The 19,613-nt window shown below is 44.8% G+C and overlaps 1 protein-coding gene across 25 annotated transcripts in view; it reads right to left on the bottom strand.

Annotated features, from left to right (window-relative positions):
* Positions 1 to 19,375, bottom strand: part of Dtnb (dystrobrevin, beta) — a 213,115-nt gene extending 193,740 nt beyond the window's left edge. For 6 of the 25 annotated variants that reach the window (XM_017314955.2, XM_017314952.2, XM_017314953.2 and 3 more), the window contains exons 1-2: positions 19,100 to 19,375; positions 2,509 to 2,576 (exon numbers count right to left, since the gene is read on the bottom strand). In XM_017314955.2, the coding sequence (XP_017170444.1) occupies positions 2,509 to 2,575 (67 nt within the window). In that variant the 5' untranslated portion in view covers position 2,576; positions 19,100 to 19,375. Of the gene's footprint in view, positions 1 to 2,508; positions 2,577 to 18,514; positions 18,764 to 18,837 lie in introns of those variants that run through there. The other 19 variants (NR_027869.2, NR_027870.2, NM_001162465.2 and 16 more) reach the window with 12 other exon arrangements.
* Between the last annotated feature and the right edge of the window lie 238 nt (positions 19,376 to 19,613).

Genomic DNA, 19,613 nt, shown 5'->3' with positions numbered 1-19,613 from the left:
TAAGCAAGAGTACTCAGAGGGGGAGGACACACAATGCATCCGTCAGTAGGCTGCAGGGTCAGGAAAGGTCAGTAGAGAGACGAATGGAAGAGAGTCTGCAGTCAAGAAGGTAAACTACAAGCTGCAGTGTGAGGCAGGAGGACTGCTACAAGCTTGCGCCTAGCCTGCACTACACAGTGAGACCCATTTCAAAGAGGTGAGGAGACAGAGTCAAAAGAAGTCAATAAACTGCAGTTTCAGTCTGACTACAAAACAGGGCCTGTCTGTGGCCATGCCTCACATTTCTTTCCCGCACATGGCCTCATAGAGGGAACTGGACCAGCTAACGCTAAGGCCCCTTCTTACTCTGTGGCCACCTGCCCTTTTCTATAATTGGTCACATGGTATTTCTTTGCTTCTAGTATACTATACATCTCCCCACAAAAATGCCACTACCACCTCAAGTGCTGGGGACTGAATCCAGGGAATATGCCAGGCAAGTGCTCTGCCACAGAGCTACCCCCCCCCCCCCAGGCTGCTCTTTTATTATAGAGCTTGTCTCAATAAGTAGTACTCGCCTTGAGCTTGCTATGTACCCAGCCTGGCCTCAACCTTACAATCCCACCTTCCTGACAGCTGCAATTACAGGCATGGAGCACCATAGCTGGCTGCATCTTCCTATCAGGAAGTAAAAATTGCTGCGTGTGGTAGCACACATCTTTATCACAGCACCAGAGGCAAGCAGATCTCTGAGTTCAAGGCCAACCTGGTCTACATAGCTAAGTTCCAGGCCAGCCAAGACTGTATAATGACACCCTGTCTCAACTTCGTAAAAAAAAGATAAATATTTTTTTAAAAAGTACAAAGTAGCCGGGCAGTGGTGGCGCATACCTTTAATCCCAGTATTTGGGAAGCAGAGGCAGGAAGATCTCTTAGTTCGGGGCCAGGCTCAGAACTAAGAGTGAGTTCCAGGACTGCCAGGGCTATACCGAGAAACCCTGTCTCGAAAAGAAAGAAGGAAGGAAGGAAGGAAGGAAGGAAGGAAGGAAGGAAGGAAGGAAAGAGAGAGAGAGAGAGAGAGAGAAAGCAAGCTAGCTCAAATGGCCACACAGGGAGAATGATAATTTATCCAAAGTCTTTCTATCAGAGTGAGTGTGTGTGTTCTTTGCAGGACTTGAGTTATTCCCAGGTCAATCCCATCCCCTACCCCAAGGTTATTTATGTGCAGCACTGCAAGAATCACTGTGTTTGTATGTTTTCCCCTTTTGTCTGACTCACCTGATCAAGAAAGCATCATGTCTGGGGTTATAGCTAGTAAAAAAAAAAGGAGCAGAGTTCCTACCTAGCATGAAAAAAAAAAAAAAAAAAAAGACAGGATGTAGTGGCAAACGCCTTTAATCCCAGGACTGGGGAGGCAGAGACAGGTGGATCTCTAAGTTGAAGGCCAGCCTGGGCTACACAAAGAAACCCTGTCTTGGAGTGGGAGGGGAGCAAGTAGAAGAAGCCATCCTTGGAAAGGTGAACTGAACAACCCCCAGGCACAGCACGCGGCACGCCAGTACAGCCTGCTGGAAGCAGCGTGCAAGTGCTGCTCTAGATCTTTTCTTGCGTTGTTTCAGCTTTTCTGGTTTTGATTTGCCTCAAAATTACTATCCTCCTAATTCTGCCCCCAAACGCTGGGATTATAGGCATCCCACGTAAGATGGGGTAGGGGTCTCACTACGTAGCCCTCCTGTCCACCTCTAAGCACTAGCATGACAGGCACACACCCACCTGTGCAGTAGGACTCATAAAATGTCTTTAAAAGGCTTACAAAGGCTAATTCAGACCAATACTATACAGGAATCCAAGAGCCAGCAAGTGTGAAGTGGTCTGCACCACATGTCAAAGAAAACAAAATACTGGGAACCAAGTCCTCCTGGCCAGGCTTTGGGTGTTTTGTTTTGTTTTTAATACCATGATATAATTTTAACAGAAGATTTTTTTAATCTTTTTTTTAAAAGATTTATTTATTTATTATATGTAAGTACACTGTAGCTGTCTTCAGACACTCCAGAGGAGGGAGTCAGATCTCGTTATGGATGGTTGTGAGCTACCATGTGGTTGCTGGGATTTGAACTCAGCACCTTTGAAAGAGGAGAGGAGAGGAGAGGAGAGGAGAGGAGAGGAGAGCAGAGCCAAGCCTCAACTCAAGTCAACTCAAGTAAAGCACATGTTGTGCTGTTGTCTTCCAATTCCATTCTTGTGCAACTCCCATTCCTCCCTCTCTCAGGCTTCCAACACACAATTTCTAACTGATAGAACTATTACTTAGCCAGGCAGTGGTGACACACACCTTTAATTCCAGGACTTGGAAGGCAGAGACAGACATCTCTAAGTTCTAGGTCAACCTGGTCTATAAAGTGAATTGTCAGACAGCCAGGACACAGAGAAACTGTCTCAAAAAAACAAACAAAAACTTAAAAAATTACTTGATAAAAATAACAACAAAGCCCACAGTATTCCACGTGTGTGAGCCGGGACACTCACGCATTTCTATGAAGAGCTGCCTCTTCTCCGCCATGGTCTTCCGCTTGTTCCCGCCTTCCTCAATCATCCTAGAGATGAAGACAGACACAATGAGTCAAAGCATGGGGTGATGACTCAACCAAGTGTTCAGCTGTAAGAGGAGACCACAGTGGCCATGCACATTCTACAGGAACATCAGGGAAAATAAAGTAGGACCCTCCCACCAAGAAACGTGAGCCAGTCTCCCATTATCTGGTAGCTTCCAAGAGATACTGAACAGTCAGTATATTAAAGGAGCTGGTATGCTTACTTCCTGAGTTGAAAATGCAGGACTATTTTTCTAAGGGTAAGAACTCATACTTGCTCTGGGGCTACTCTAGACCTCACAACATAGCCCACACCAGCCTTGAATTTGCAGCTACTCTCCTGGTCCAGCCTTAGGAGTGCTGGAAATACAGGCATGCACCATCGTGCCTAGCTAAGGATGGCTTTTTTCCAACTTAATTATTTCTTTTCTTTCTTTCCTTCTTCTTTCTTTCTCTTTCTCTCTTTCTCTCTGTCTTTCTTTCTTTTTACAGAACATTGAATACATTGACACAGTTTCCTCTACCACCCCTGTTTTGCAAATATTAATATATTACTAAAATTGATTTCAGATACAACAGAAAAAAACATAATAAAGAACATGAGAATTTTCCATTTACACACAAAAAAAGACATAAAATTTTCTGTTTTAGGCTAGACTTTATTAAACAAAAAGATACTTGTCCCCAAGATAAAGAGCTCTGCAAAGGGATTTTCCTGTCACATAGTAATAGCAGCAAATGCTGATGCTTAGGCTATGCCAGGTATTAAAACTCCTTACACTTGTGGAACCAAGTGTCAAGTCCCAGGTACCTCAGAGGCTGAGAAAGGAGAATTTTTGAACCTACTAGTTCAAAGCCAACCTGGAGAACACAGCAAGAATTTGTCATTTGCATTCCTCTCGTATCTATTCAGTCCCCACACAAAAAGCCTATGTGCCTGCTTTATGATCACCATTGCTCCTGCTTCACAGATTAGGCAACAGAGGCGGAGAAAACTAACTTGCTAAAGGACACATAGCTCAACATCAGTGCCATCGAAACCTCCTGAACACGCTTTTCATATAACTGTTATTTACAGATGTCTGAATCCTTAATGTCTAAAGCAAGAACACAGTCCATTGTACAGACCGATTTGTGCCAAATTCTGTTGAACAGAAGCCAGACAATTACCATGAGTAGATTAAACTGTTGTAAATAAAGCACTCTCAACTATGACTAAACTGTTATCCACTAAACAAGTACAAACCATTCTCAAATATCTTATGACTATAAGCTAAACAACAACTATATAAACTGTACATTCACTAGAGCAAGATGCCTGCCTGGTTATAACAAGTTCAGTTATAACCCAAAGAAAATTTAAAATGTAAATATAGTCCTTACATTCCACATTTAAGAATTTTATCAAGAATGACCCCATCCCAAGTCATGGAAATATTGGAGAAGCTTCAACACACATAGTTACCACAAGTCAAAGGAATTTTGAACAAAAAGTAGCCAAAAAATAAAAATAAATAAAAAATAAAATTTAAAAAGCCTCCAGAAAAACTATCTAATAAAATCTAGGACTTAACGAAAAGATAGTTGGGTCCCTACTGGATTACAAAGGGAAGAGGCCACTCCAAAGCCTGCTGCTCCCTTACCCCAGACTTGATCTCTCACCAAGTCAATGGTTGATACAGATCAGAACAGAATAACCACAATGACCTTTGTGTTCTATCTCACAGGCTATAACCTCTACTTCAGTATTCCTTTACATCACGTTTCTCAAAGCAGAGAAAGCAAATTCCTAAAGATTGCTGAATTCTTAGTGGTAATTTTCTAAAATTTTATTTTCATTTTCAGATTCATCTTAAGAAACAACATACATCCTGGGTCATCTAGATAGCCACCACCCTACAAATACTGCCAGGCAATTTCAGCGCCCACAACTGCATGTAAAATGATTAGTGGCTGGTGAATGACAGGAAGTACAGTTTCTTGGGCACATCTGACCTGTCATCTGCTTTTTGCAAATAGAGTTTTGAAACACAGCCATGTTCAGTTCTGTTTCCTTTTTCTTCTTAGGAGAGGGTTGAGGGCTAGACATGGTCTCATGTAGTCCAAGCTAGCCTCAAACTTACTAAACAACTGAGGAAGACCTTGAACTCCTAATCCTCTGCCTAAGAGGCAGGATTATAGGCCTGGCTTCATTCCTGTATTATCATTTATGGCAGAATTTCTACACTCACAAAACAATGGCAGAGTGTGGTGTACGCCACAGAGAACTTCTGGCCTGAAAAGTCTGAAGTAAAATTTACTATCCGGCCCTTTAAGAAAAAGTTTGCCCATCTTGTTACAGCTCTCACTAACACTTGATTACTACATGTCTGACTGCAATTAGGCTAGTACATCTCCTTTGTCAAAATAAAAACAATCACACAATATGCCTATTTTTCAATTCTTTACTGAAGGTCCATCCTTGGAGAGATGCTTCAATCACTCTGAAATGTCTGTACAGGTTCATGCATGTCAACACTTGGTCCCCAGCTGATGGCACTGACACTGTAGCCTAGTTAGTCAGTCAATGTGGTTGTTGGGAGCCAGTCTTCAGGTGTTCTGAGTCCACTCTGCTTCCCAGTTGCAAATAAATTGCAACCACCTGCCTCAGCTCCAGTAGTCACTATAGACTGGATCCTCAAATTGTGAACCAAAAGAAACGCTTTCGTCCATTGCTTTGTACATTTGTCTCAAGGCAAGTATTTGTACATCCAGCTTTTATTTGTTTTTGTTTGTTTTCAGATAAAAGAAAAGAAAAGAATACCCAAGGGGAAATGAAGAGATGTGAATGGAGAAGAAAAGATAAAAACCTACTACAAAACTGCTTCGATAATTTGCAGCCTACCATAGAAGTAAACAGTATATACTTCAGAGGTTTTAAAAAGAACAAGACAGGAACTGAAGATATCGCTAAATGGGTAGCCTGCTTGCTTCAGAAACAGAAGGACCTAAGTTCAGACCCCCAGCACCCATATTTTAAAAAAACAGATGTGGTGGTGCGCACCTGCAATCTCTAATGCTCATGAGAGGTGAGGGGAGGGGGAGATAAGCTGATCTCAGTAGCTCAAGAGCCTGCCAGCCTAGCCAATCAGTGAGTGACCCTGTCTCAAAAAATAATGTAGACTGCAATAAAGTAAGACACCCAACATCAATTTCTTGTGGAGACATGAAAGAAACCCCCCCCTCAACACATGCACATGCAAGGCAACACACACACACCCTGGAAACAACGATGTAGTAGATGCTGTCCTGGTTGGCCATCCTTCCCCAGGTGGCTTACTTTCCTACTGCTGGAAGCTCGCTGTGTTGTCACAGCTGCATTTTTTCCCTGAAGAATTCCCCTCAGCTGGCTCAACACTCTCTAGGCAAGAAGCCTGCAAAGTTTCTCCCATAAGACAACAGACAGCTGCAGTAGATGACTGACTGATAAGTCCTAAATACCCTGCCCAAGGAAGGTCTGGATCCTGGGATTTGGGGTGAGTGTATAAACACCTTAGTCAGTGAGCACAACTACTAAACCAAGCTAATGCATGTGAAACCATGAGAGAGAGACACGCGTGAAGTAAGCCTGAGCAGGTGGACTAGAGAGACCACCCAACAAGGGCTTAACACTGCTCTCTTGTAGCCCCAGGCCTGCACTCCAAACCTCAGCCTCCCCAGCTGAACCTTGTAGCACATGCTAAAAAAATAACTACCCAGAAAGGCCCTCTAGTTAGCTTGCTTGTAGAGAAGAAAGGTGAGCTAAACCAGAGTGGAAGAATTCCCAGCTACTTTTCCTCTTCTTCTTCTTCTCCTCTTCCTCCTCTCCTCCCCCTTCCCTCGCCTCCCCTCCCCCTCCTCCTCCTTCATTCTCTCCTACCCCGGCTCATAGGCAGTCTCATACTGAAGGCAACAGAAGCAGGAAAAGCAGCTGTGTGGAAAAGTACAGGAGGTAAAACTGACGGGAAAAGTTAATGAAAGTAACCGCTTGAGAGGGAAGAAACACAACTGTTCTTGTTCACCTTGACATGTGGAAGGCCCAAGAGAATTCTCCAAATCTGCCAACTAATATACTACAGCAAGGTTAGTGATCAATACACAAAAATCAATATACAAAAGCCTATCCATTTCCTGTGTAGTACCAACACACTGAAATCTGAAATAACATAATGCCACTTTAAAAAATAAAATATAGGGAGTGGAGAGATGTCTCAGGGTCAAGAGCATGTGTGACTCTTGCAGAGGACCTAGGTTTGATGCTCAGTGCCCACACAGTGGCTCACAACAATCAAAATTCCAATTCCAGAGGATCTGATGCTCCCTTCTGAACCCCCCTATGGGCAACAACTACATATGTGGTGCACATACATACAAGCAAAACACTCACATATAAAATAAAAAGTGAATAAATCTAATAAAATTATTTAAAAATATCACATGTTATCATCCCTCCAAAATGTGAATATTTTGTGAAAATATAGCAAAGCATATAGAACCAATATGAAAAAAACCTATAAAACTGGTGGAAAAAAAATCAACATAAAACTAAATAAATTACTGAGATTCCATGCTCATAAATAAGAAGACTAAACACTGTCAAGATGCCAGTTCCTTTAAACTCAGTCTATAGACTCAGTGAGATCTCAACCAAACTCTGAGCAAGTTACTTTATAAACACCAACAAACCCATCCCAATGTCTACACAAAAAACTAAGAATAGCCAAGATGATATTTGTAAAAAAATAAAAATAAAAACTGAGGCCAGACACTGCCAGCTTCAAGACTCACACTGTCAAAAGGCAATCCAATGAGAAAAGTGGTCCTCTCAACAGGGGTTACTGTAAGAATTGAATTTCAGCCAGGCGTGGTGGCGCACGCCTTTAATCCCAGCACTCGGGAGGCAGAGGCAGGCGGATTTCTGAGTTCGAGGCCAGCCTGATCTACAGAGTGAGGTCCAGGACAGCCAGGGCTACACAGAGAAACCCTGTCTCGAAAAAAAAAAAAAAAAAAAAAAAGAATTGAATTTCAAACACAAAAACATTCTAAACACAGCAGACTTTATACTTATGACAAAAATTAACTCAAAAGTGCCCTAAATTAAAAACATAAAACTATGTAAGTCCTAGAAATCACAGGAGAGAACAGAGAGCCTGAGATTATGATGAAGATTCTCTTTTGTTCTCCCAGACAGGATCTCACACTGTAGACTGGTTTGGAACTCAACTAGGTAGTCCAGTCCTGGCCTCTAACTGTGGTAATCCTCCTGCCTCAACCTCCCAAGTGCTGAGATTACAGGTGTGGGCCAAAATACCCAGTTGACAATGATATTCTCTCTCTCTCCCTCCCTCCCTCCCTCCCTCTCTCTGAGTATGTGTGTGTGTGTGTGTGTGTGTGTGTGTGTGTGTGGTGTGTATGTGTACAGTATACATGTGTATGGAGTAACTCTGCACACATACTTGTACAGAGGCTAGCAGACATCAATCAGGTGTCCAGCTCTATCACTCTCAATATTAACCTTTTGAGACAAGGTCTCTTACTGAAGCTGGAGTTAGGCCAGCAGGCAGCAAAGCTCAGAAACCATCATCTCTTTTTCCTCCCACTCTCCCACCCTCGATGCTAGGGTTACAAGGGCACAAATGGCTGGCCAAACTTGGCTTTTTCTAAGATCCCAACTGGAGTTGTCACATTGCACAGAAAGCACTGGTACTGGAGAGATGAGCCATCTCTTTAGTCCTGATGAGGGCTTTTTAGATCTAACAGCACAGGCTGAGCCAAAGAACGAACTGTTAAACTGAACTTCAAAGCAAAAAGTTAGAGCTAGCCGGGCGTGGTGGCGCACGCCTTTAATCCCAGCACTTGGGAGGCAGAGGCAGGCGGATTTCTGAGTTCGAGGCCAGCCTGGTCTACAGAGTGAGTTCCAGGACAGCCAGGGCTATACAGAGAGACCCTGTCTCAAAAAAAAAAAAAAAAAAAGTTAGAGCTAGAGGTCATGGTGATGGTGTACCCACTGAGCACCGAGGAGGCAGAGACAGGTAGATCTCTATGAGTTTGAGGGCAACCTGGTCTACATAGTGAGTCCCAGGCCACAAGAGACTCTGTCTCAAGAAACAAAACTAAAATAGCAACAACAAAAGGGCCTCTGGGCTCCACAGGTATGTTTACATGCACTGGCTGGCACACTCACACAAGCACACAGAGAGAGTCAAAGCAAGATACCATGGCGAGCCTATGAAAACAGCCAAAGTGAAGAACAGAACAGACCATGCAGTAGTAAGAATGTGACGCAACAGGTCTGGCCACTTCAGGCAACTAGCCAGGTTCTTACACAACAAGATGTGCTGTTATCATACAATCCTTGGTATTTAGGCAGAGATGGTAAAAAACGTACATCTACCGAAAAAAAAAAAAAAATGCACCCAGATGTTCATAGCAGCTTTAGTCATGATTGCCAAATCCTGAAAACAACCACAGTGTCCTTCAGTGGGTGAAGAGATAAAACTATTCAGTTCTACAAAGGAATAAACTGTGAAGCCATTAAAACATTGAAGAAACTTGGACTGGAGTGGTTAAGAGCACTGACTGCTCTTCCAAAGGTCCTGAGTTCAAATCCCAGCAACCACATGGTGGCTTACAACCATCCTTAATGAGATCTGACGCCCTCTTCTGGTGTGTCTGAAAACAGCTACAGTGAGCTAAGGGAAAGGAGCCAATCGGGAGCCAGGAGTGGTGCTGAGAACTAGCACAGAGCACATTGTGCCAGCCTGGGCTAAATAAAACCAGTCTAAAAAGGACAAACAGCACCATTTTAACTAGGCAACACGGGGGCTGGTGAGATGGCTCAGTGGGTAAGAGCACCCGACTGCTTTTCCAAAGGTCCGGAGTTCAAATCCCAGCAACCACATGGTGGCTCACAACCATCTGTAATGAAATCTGACTCCCTCTTCTGGAGTGTCTGAAGACAGCAACAGTGTACTTACATATAATAATAAATAAATAAAATCTTAAAAAAAATAAGTAAAAAAAAAAAAACCATTTACTTAACTAGGCAACACCCATGAAAATGCAAACTTCAGAGACAGGTAAGACTGGTGACTCTAGAAGGTGGGCAATGAATCCAACGGACACAGAGCAATGTTTGTGCCATGAAACTATCCCGTCTGATAGCAGCTGGTACGTGCTATTGTGCCATTGATTACAGCAACAATTTGGGAGTGAACAGTGTGTCAGTACAGGCTTACTGATTCTAATGAACATTGCACATGCAGGGCAATGCTGGTGATCAGGAGGCTGTGTGTGTGTCAGGGCAGAAAGCACACAGGTAACCTACAGACTTGAGAAACTGTAAAGAGCTCTGACCCTCTTGTTGCAAAAGATGACAGCCCTTCCTGCTGAAACAGGCAAAGGCTTGTGCTGGGACATATCCTGAAAGATGCTTATCTTCCAAGACCTAACCCTGCCTCTGGAGTAAGAGCAAGAGGCCAAGGCTGGAGTTAAAAGTTAAGAGAACGGGGCCTGGCGGTAGTGGCGCATGCTTTTAGTCCTAGCACTTGGGAGGCAGAGGCAGGCGGATTTCTGAGTTCGAGGCCAGCCTGGTCTACAAAGTGAGTTCCAGGACAGCCAGGGCTATACAGAGAAACCCTGTCACGAAAAACCAAAGAGAGAGAGAGAGAGAGAGAGAGAGAGAGTGAGTGTTAAGAGAAGGGGCTGGGGCCAGAGTGAGTGGGCCCGGAGCCAGTGTGGCCAGAGAGAACAGCCATCCATAATGAGACACTCTTCTGGAGTGTCTGAAGACAGCTACAGTGTACTTACATACAACATATAAATAAATCTTGAAAGAGAGAGAGAACTGGCTGTTCTTCCAGAGGACCAGGATTTAATTCCCAGCACCCACAAGGTAGCTTACCACTGTAACTCCAGTTCTAGGGGATCCAACACTCTCACACACACATACATGCAGTCAAAACACAATGCAATAAATAAATCATTAAACACAAAACATAATAAAAATAAATAAATTTTTAAAAGATGAGACCCGTCTTGTCATAGAGGGTCAGAGCTGTTTACAGTTTCCCAAGTCTATAGATTTCCTGTGTACAGAAGGGCCACGGGGGCCTCACCCACTCTGGGATACCTGTCTCACACTGTCTCCTAGGGGCCGTCAGTGAGGACAAGCTACAGCTACTCGGCCCCTTATTTATCTCACTCCTTTCTGTCCAAGTTTTTCCTGGGGTCACCTCCTAAATAAAATGCTGGCATTCACATCCTTGCCTAGAATCAGCTCCTACAGAAATTCAGTACCTGTTTATTCAACCAAGCTTATGACTCAGGTCACCTCTAGTCCAAACTTACGAGGCAGATAAACCCAGTGTGTCAGTTACGTCCCGGGCCAGTGCTTTATGGGTACTAATATCTGCATCTCTGTACTTAGGCTTTCAACAGCTCGACAGTCAACAAGGACCTACCACCACCACAGCTGACCCTACAGCCCTGCCACTGAGACAGGACTTTGAACATCAATGAACCTCTCTACTCCCTTCCACTGAACTCCTGGAATTCTGCCTTTTCTTAGCAACATCACCTAAAGATACCCAATATCTCTCTATCCTCCTCATCACAAGCTGACTCTAACTTCAAGCCCTGTCATTTCCTTCCTCCCAATCACTCTCATATCCAACCCCACCCCCACCCTTTTCCCATTTCTACAGACAAAACCTTTATCTAGATAAATGAACAAAACCGATTCTACGGCCTCCTGATCTCAGGACTCCCCACCCTCTCTTTCCTGTAGTTCATCCTGCAGACACACCAAGCATGCCCATTGGCTACATCCACATAAACCTGTCTGCTGGTTAGGGCATCCAGTCACCCTTCAGGCAGGGGCTTCTTTCCACTCAAATTGAAGACATAACAACACAGGCACAGCCTACAAAGTGTAAAAGATGAGGTGTGAGACACAAGCAAAGTATCTTAAATCTTAAAGCTGAAACTCTGAGTTTCTAGATGAGTCTGTTTAATATTCTTGGCCCAAAGCCAAACTGAGGAAACAAGTTTTTACACAGAACACCAGAACAACAACTCATAAGATAAAAAATTTTCTAAGTTGAATTTTATCAAAACTAACTACTCTGCAAAATTATAAAAAGGTGAAAACAAGCAGAATAAAATAAAAATATTTTAAGGCCAGCCAGATGGCTCAGCGAGTAAAGCTCTGGTGAGCTCAGACTGAGCCCTAGAACTGAGAGAGAAATAAGAGCGAACTGGCCAGGGGTTTCCCTCTGGCATCATGCAACCAGGGCACAGGCGGCCATATCACCAACTAGGGCACAGGTCACCCTCGCACACACCTGTGAATACTTTCTCAACACACACACAAAGTTTAGAAATAAAGCTTAAAATGCAACAACAACAAAACCCAAAGCAAAACAAACAAAAAAACAATCCAATTAAAAAATCATCAGTGGGCCAGCAGACCAGTTCAGTGGGTAAAGGTGCGTGTGCATCACCAAACCTGACAACCTGAGCTGGAGCCCCGGAACCCACATGTTGGAAGAAAAAAGGCCACTCCTGCAGGCTGCCCTTTGACCTCCACCCACACACATAACCACAATAAATAAATGTTTTTAAACGGCCAAAGAAGTTAGAGTAAGTAATAATGTGAAAATATGTCCGGTAACTTCAAAATCAGAAGTTAAAACAAAAAAGAGATGCTATGATGTGTCTATTAAAAGGGCTAAAGTTGAAAAAACTGACAATAGCAAATGTTAACAAGAATGGCGAGCAAAAGAAACTCCTATTACTGGACACTATACTTCTGGCTGCAGCAGAAGGCATCAGGCAGTTTCTTACCATATGACCCAGAAGTCACACTGCATTATTGACCCAATGTGAATTCAGATTTAATGTCACACAAAACCTCCATCCAAATGGTTTTGTTTCGTTTTAGATAAAGTCTTGATATGTAGCTCAGGCTAGCCTCAAATTCACTGTTTACTATGAGGTCAAGGCTGGCCTTGAATGCCCGATCTTCCTGACTGGACTTCCCAAGTGCTGGGATTACCAGCATGTGCCACTATCCCTGACTAGTTTTATTCTTTTTTTTTTTTAAATACAAAATCATAGATACCCACTCTGCCCTCCTGATGCTAGGGGCGCTGGGATTAAAGATGTGCTCCACCACAACCAGCCCCAACCGGCTTTATTTTTTATTGTAAACACTGGAAGAACAAAGATGCCCTTCAACAGGTGCCTGTGTAAATCAACTATAGTTCTTCCTAAAGTGCAATGCTGTTCACCAGTAAAAAGAATGGAGCACTTATGGGGCGGGGGGAATAGGTATAATAGCACACACCCATAATGCCAGCACTGGGAGGTAGAGGCAGGAGGATCTGGAGTTCAAGGCCAAGTTCATCTACACAGAGTTTGAGACCAGCTCGGTTTACCAGAGACTCTGCCCCTTGTTCCCCCACCAAAAATGCTTTTCAGTTTAGTGTGCCTTCAATTCTGCATGCTTAGTTATAAAATATCACAAACATCCGGGCACAGTGGTACATGTTTTATCCCAGCACTTGTGAGGGAGGGGTTGAATGCACAGTAAGGCTGGTCAACAGAAGAGTCAGGGTTACACAGAGAAACTGTGCCCCGAAAAGACAGACAGACAGATGATAGGTAGGTAGGTAGGTAGGTAGGTAGGTAGATAGATAGATAGATAGATAGATAGATAGATAGATAGATAGACTGACTAGAAGGATAGCTCAGTGATTTAGAAACCTGTTACTTTTGCAGAGAACCCGGCTCAATACCCAGCCCTCACATGGAGGTTCAGAACTATCTTAAACTCCAGTTTGTAGAAATCCAACCTCTCTTCTAACCTCTGCAGACAGCAGGCACACATGTGCTGCACATACACACAAACACACATACAAGCCAAATACCAACACATGCCAAGCATAGCACCACTTGCCTTTAATCTCAGCACTCCCAAGGCAAAGGCAAGAAGATCTCTGTTTGTTAAAGGCCAACCTGATCTACATAACAATTACCAGTTGAACCCAGGCTACACTGTGAAACCCTACCTCAAAAACAAAAACCAAACAAATTTGGACACATAAAATTTTCTAAATCTTTTACAACTAAATTATAGACTGACTACCAAAATGAATAAAATTTATGTTCTCAAGTGATTAAACCTGTATATTTTATACAACAGAAAAAGACTAAGAAATGGCTATTAAACTAAAAGCTTCAAATTAAAAGTAGAAATAAGCCAGGCATGGTGGCGCACGCCTTTAATCCCAGCACTCGGGAGGCAGAGCCAGGCAGATTTCTGAGTTGGAGGCCAGTCTGGTCTACAAAGTGAGTTCCAGGACAGCCAGGGCTACACAGAGAAACCCTGTCTCAAAAAACCAAACCAAAACAAACAAACAAACAAAAAAAGTAGAAATAAAATACAGAAAATAAAATATGGTGTAAAGTATTACTAAAAATCAGGCATTAGTCTAAAGTCAAAGGCTATTTATTACATTAAAGAAAATACACCAATACTTTTTTTATATGATTGGTAGGTTTTCTGTTTTTGTTTTTGAGATAGAATTCTCATTCTGTAGCACATGTGGAACTCTAGATGTACCGCAAGCCGGTCTCAAACTCAAGGCAATCTTCCCAGTTTAGTCTCTCAAGCACTAGTATTACAGGTATGGAACACCATGCCCAGCTTTTGGAGCTGCGGTACTTAAAGCAACATATTCATGGAAAACAGAAGTAGCAAGAGAGCACACTGAAAGTTCATATGGAAGTCAGGAGGTGGTGACTCGTGCCTTTAATTCCAGGGAGGCAGAGGCAGGTGGAGCTCTGTGAGTTTGAGGCTAGCCGTCTAGGACATCCAGAGATACACAGAAAACCCCGACTCAAAAAAGTAAAATAAAATGCATAAACAATACTGTTAGTCTATGATATTATTACATTACCATAATATCACCTTAAGGCATGATATACTCAGCATAACCATTATACAGGCATGTTTAGCTGCTTTTGGCTGATTCTACATGAATCTGATCAGATCACTGTTTTTATACTTTGCAGTTGACTGACACGCTCACCCGGGGAACAGAAGCAGTGTCCGCTCTGTTTCTCCTTGTTCTGCAAGTATGCTTGCATTGTGGCTTCACTAAAAATCCACTCTGCAATTTCTCTGCAGGAATTCTGTTAAGCCAGTCATCTATTTAGCAAGGTTCATTTCCTTCAAATCTGACAGCCCACTGAGCCTGACAAAGGTGAGCTTCAGTATAGCTACACAGTATAAGCAGACAAAAAAGGAGAATCACCTACGTAGACTGAGGTGTTGCCACCATCAGCTCCCATCCCCTACCTAACACATGCCAGCAAGTCCTGTCATCAGATACACAGATGAAGTGTCAACGGTTGGGTTACTTATTAATAAAACATAACTGTCTAATCTGCTCCTTACCCTGTCTACAGCACCTTTTCCCATGCCTGTCACCTCCCAACTTTTGAAGAAGTGACAGATCTTAAAACAGCCTGGTGTGGCTTTGCCTGGAATCCCAGCTCTCAGGAGGCTGAAACAAAAGGATGCTGAGTTCAAGGTCAGCTTGGCAATACAGCAAGACCCTCCCCATCTCAAAAGATAAAACAAACAAACAAAAAAACCAAAAAAACCTAGAAGAAATCAGGCCTGTGCAAAACAGGCCTTAGGAGCAAGTCAGGACTGTGGGTGTTATAACTAGCTGGGGAGATTAAGACCTAAGATTATGAAGCAGTTACTTTAGGTAGTCAATGATGTGGCTGTAAGCCTTCCCTCTCCACCTTTGCAAAGCAAGCAGGAATAAATGAAAAAGTAAGGAAATTCCCAAAACAGTGATGCCCTCGATGAGATGTGGGGGAGAGGACAACAAGAATCCTCCTGTCTGTCCTGTCCTGGGAAAGCACTGTGCTACAGAGCTGGACATGGTCTGCAAGCAGAGGCAGAGTAACTACCACAGCACGCAGACTAGAGCAGAGCGAGAGACAGAGCATCTGAGCACTCGCAGTAAGTGTGAAAAGAGCCATCAGTCACATCAAAGCATTCAGGTATGGGCTAGGAAGCTGGCTCAGCACTTGCCTTGCGGACACCAAGATCTGAATTCACGAACCATGTTTTTTAAAAATGCTTGGGGCTGGATGGAGAAAGTGCAGTAGGGTAAAGCAGTGGTCATACAGTGTGAGAATTGGGATTTGGATATTTGAAATGGCCCTTACAGGTTAGCTAAATCAGCAAACTCTGGATTCAGGTGAGAGACCTGCTTGCAGTAAGGCAGAGAAGAACTCAAGGAAGACACCACACATCGGTCTCTGGCTTCCACATATAAACATACACACCACACATACATAAGCAAAGAGATAAGTAAATTAATAACCCAGGCTTGGTGACAAACTGTTATACTCTCAGCCCTGAGAAGGCAGAGACAGGTAGTTCTTCAGTGCTCTCAAGCCAGGCAGACCAGCCAAATCTGCCAACCTGAAGCCAGTAAGAGAAGCTAGCTCAGAAACCAAGGTGTGTGGTGCCCCAGGAACAACATCCCAGGTTGTCCTCTCGCCTCCACATGCACTAGCACACACAAGCAGAGACACAGGCACACAAAGCACTCTGGAAAGCCATGTGCAAATACACAGTCTCCTGAAAAATCAATCAGACTTCCGTGACTAATACAGTCAATTACACCTTTAATTAAAAACAAAAACAAACCTAACTCCCTTGCTCATTTCAGGAAAATCCTCAAATACCCTTCCTCCAATTCTTATTCTTTTTTTTTTAAAGATTTATTATTTTATGTAAATACACTGTAGCTGTCTTCAGACACACCAGAAGGCATCAGATGTCATTATGGATGGTTGTAAGCTACCATGTGGTTGCTGTGATTTGAACTCACGGCCTTCAGAAGAGCAGTCAGTGCTCTTAACCACTGAGCCATCTCTCCAGCCCTCCAATTCTTATTCTTTTCTCTTTCAGATTAAAAGAAGTGCCAGAGAAAATAAACTTTTTTTTTTTTTGTCTTTTGAGGGTTTTTCCGTGTAGCTCTGGCTGTCCTGGAACTCACTTTGTAGACCAGGCTGGCCTCGAACACAGAAATTCACCTGCCTCTGCCTCCCTAGTACTGGGATTAAAGGCTTGTGCCACCACTGCCCTAGATATCTTCTTGTAACAAATCTAAAAGCATTCTCTGGGTTCCATTAAAAACCATTCAGAGCCAGGCAGTGGTGGCACTGTGAAGTAATGAACTCGCTTCTGCCTCCCAGGGGCTGAGATGGAAAGACATGCGCCGCCACACCCACAATATGTACCATTTTATAAACACCCAGCTCAACATGCAAAATCTACCCATCTCATCCTATGTAAACTACACATCAAGACAGCACAGTAGTGCACACCTGTAATTCCAGGGCACATAGATAGGAGGATAGACAAGTTCAAAGTTAGTCAGAATGACACAGAGAGACCCTATCAAAAAAAAAAAAAAAAGGAAAAAGACAAAAGACGAAAGAAAAGGTTTGTTTTAATCAGGTATGGTGGTTCACAGAAGGGACTAATAGAAGGATAGCCATAAGTTCAAAGCCAGCTTACAACCTGGGCTACAGTATATCGAGTACCAAGCCAGCTGGAGCTATTCAGCAAGAGCCTATTTAAAAAAAAAAAAACCGGGGACAGAGGGTTTATTTTCAAATAAATGTAAATTAAATATCTAAATAAAATGTTAGAAGTGCCTGAAACAAGGCACCCTAAAACAAAACCTAATCGAAACTTAATGATTATACTCTGAAGTACAGAGTAATTAAAATAAAATAAATGAAGGCTTATTATACATGCAATGACAAGTCTGGATTAATATTGCTCTCATTTTTTATATGAGGAGTCAGTTATGTTAACATCCAAGACATGAAATAAATGATAAACGGAAATCCTCTGCACGCTAATACTTTAAGTAGAAATTCTGTCTCCTGGGCAAAATTCAGTGAACATAAAGACTCTGCCAGCACCACCTTGACTGCACAACCCCTTCAGAGGTAGCTCCACTTAAGTCTGCTAAAAATCCTCAGAGAACACATAAAAGGTCAAGTTTTACTTTGGCAAGCAAAGTAATCCAACAGGCACTGCAAGCGAGGGAAAGGAAGCAGCAGCCTGGGACTGGAGAGTCCAGGCAAGGTGGAGGACAGAAGTCCAGCCCTTACAGAACTAAAGAGACAGAAAGAAGCATTCTCTCCCTTCAGAACCAAGATCCGAGAGGCAGGACAGAAATTATAAAGTGTTCTCTAAGCAAAAGCACCCTCCCATCCTCCTCAAACGACCAGAAAAAAGCCAAAGAGAGAAAAGACCAGAGCACCACCCAGAGATTAAGCTCCTGGTGCACAACATGCAAGAACCACGTGGATGAAGAAGAGTGGCCACAGGCCACCGGAGTCTGCCACCTAAGCCACTGTTTTAACCTACCAGTGCCTGGGTTACCTGAAGAGGCAAAAAGAGAATCCGAGGACCAAAGGAAGTCCAGCGATCATCCCTAACTCTACAGAGACTGACACTCAAGCCCCTGCTTCCTCCATCCATTCTGCAGTGGGCATCCACTGTAGGGCTGCTGGGATCCAGGCCACATCCGGAGGACTGAACAGAAAACAGGCACGGAGCTTAATTCTAGCTGGGAAGGCAAGATTCTTCTTCCAGATTTCTTCTCCCCCTCCCCACCCCTCTTTTAAATGTCAGTAAGATCCTTCAAATCTCTTCTCAATAGTTCCCACCAGCTTTCCTCAACTATCTTACTTTCTCCACAAACCAAGCAACTTACGGCTCCAGTTTCCCAGGGCTGGGAAAATCCTAAAGGGACCTGAAGTGAACAGAACAGGAAACATGAAATAGAGCACTTTACATTTTGTGTGCATACTTTCACAGCCGAACTGTCAGCACTTCAACAGCAAAAGATGGCTGAGAGTGATAAAGTCGTGACCCAGGCGCTGACCGCGGTTCTCTCCTGCTCCGTAGCTAATCAATAAACGCTTGCAGAGAATGCTGGAAGGTCTCCCTGATTCCCTAAGGCCTGGCACAGAAATTTAACAGCAAGCATTCGTCAGCTGCATCCTCCCTCTTCTCCGGACACTGTGCCCAACAGGGGTGACCTGGGTGGACAGGTTCGTCTACCGGGAGCCTCGGGGGACACTGAGAGGTGATCTGGAATGAATTCCCTTCCCTCTGCCAGGGCCTGCCTACCTCACCTGCCCTCTGCCAGGACCTGCCGCCTTCGCCCCCTTCAGCACCTAACGCGGAGCCTCCTCCCCGCCAGCCGGGCTCAGGATGCATCAGCAGCGCGCGCAGCCCGGCTCTGCGCTCCGCGGGCCCCCGCGCGCGCGGGTGACCGGAGAGCCCTCCCCGGCCCGGCGTGCTGTCTCCCAAGGGTCGCCGCTCCAGGGCCGCGCACTCCGCCACCCCGCAGCCCTCCTTCTCGCTCCTCCAGCCCCGGCGGACTCCCCACCTGGCTCGCTTCCCGGCCGGAGCTGAGGGGCCGTCGCGTGGCTCTCCGGCGGCCGCAGCCTCCTCCAACCCGGCCCCCTCGGCTGAGGCGGCTGAAGCAGCAAGCAGCGACTGAGGCGGCGGCGCCCACTCAGGCCCCGGAGCCGCCCCCGCGGCGAACGGAACGGCGCCGGCTCGCGCCGCTTCCCCGCCCGGCACGCGCAGCGAGCCCGCCCCCGGCGCGAGGGCGCGAGGGCGCGAGGGCGAGGGCGGGTGCGCGCGGAGGGCGGGCGCGCGGAGGGGCGGGGCTTCCGCCGCGAGAGGGGGCGGGGAGGCGGCCGAGTGCCCTCCCGCGGGTTCGCGCGCCCCCTCCGGGCCTCTGCTGTGCGCCGGCCGCGGAGGTGGAGGTGGACTTGCCCTTCCACTCCACAGGTAGCTGCCGGGCGGCTGCGTGCTGCGCCGACGTGACTGCACCTTAAGGAATGCGAAGAAACACCCGGTGAATCATTGCCTCGAGCGCGGGTCCTCCCCCGAGT

Source organism: Mus musculus, chromosome 12 (genome assembly GCF_000001635.26).
Source record: "Mus musculus strain C57BL/6J chromosome 12, GRCm38.p6 C57BL/6J".
NCBI classification, from domain to species: Eukaryota; Metazoa; Chordata; class Mammalia; order Rodentia; family Muridae; genus Mus; species Mus musculus.
The sequence above is the reverse complement of the archived record's forward strand: the minus strand, read 5'-3'. Positions and strand labels throughout refer to the sequence as shown.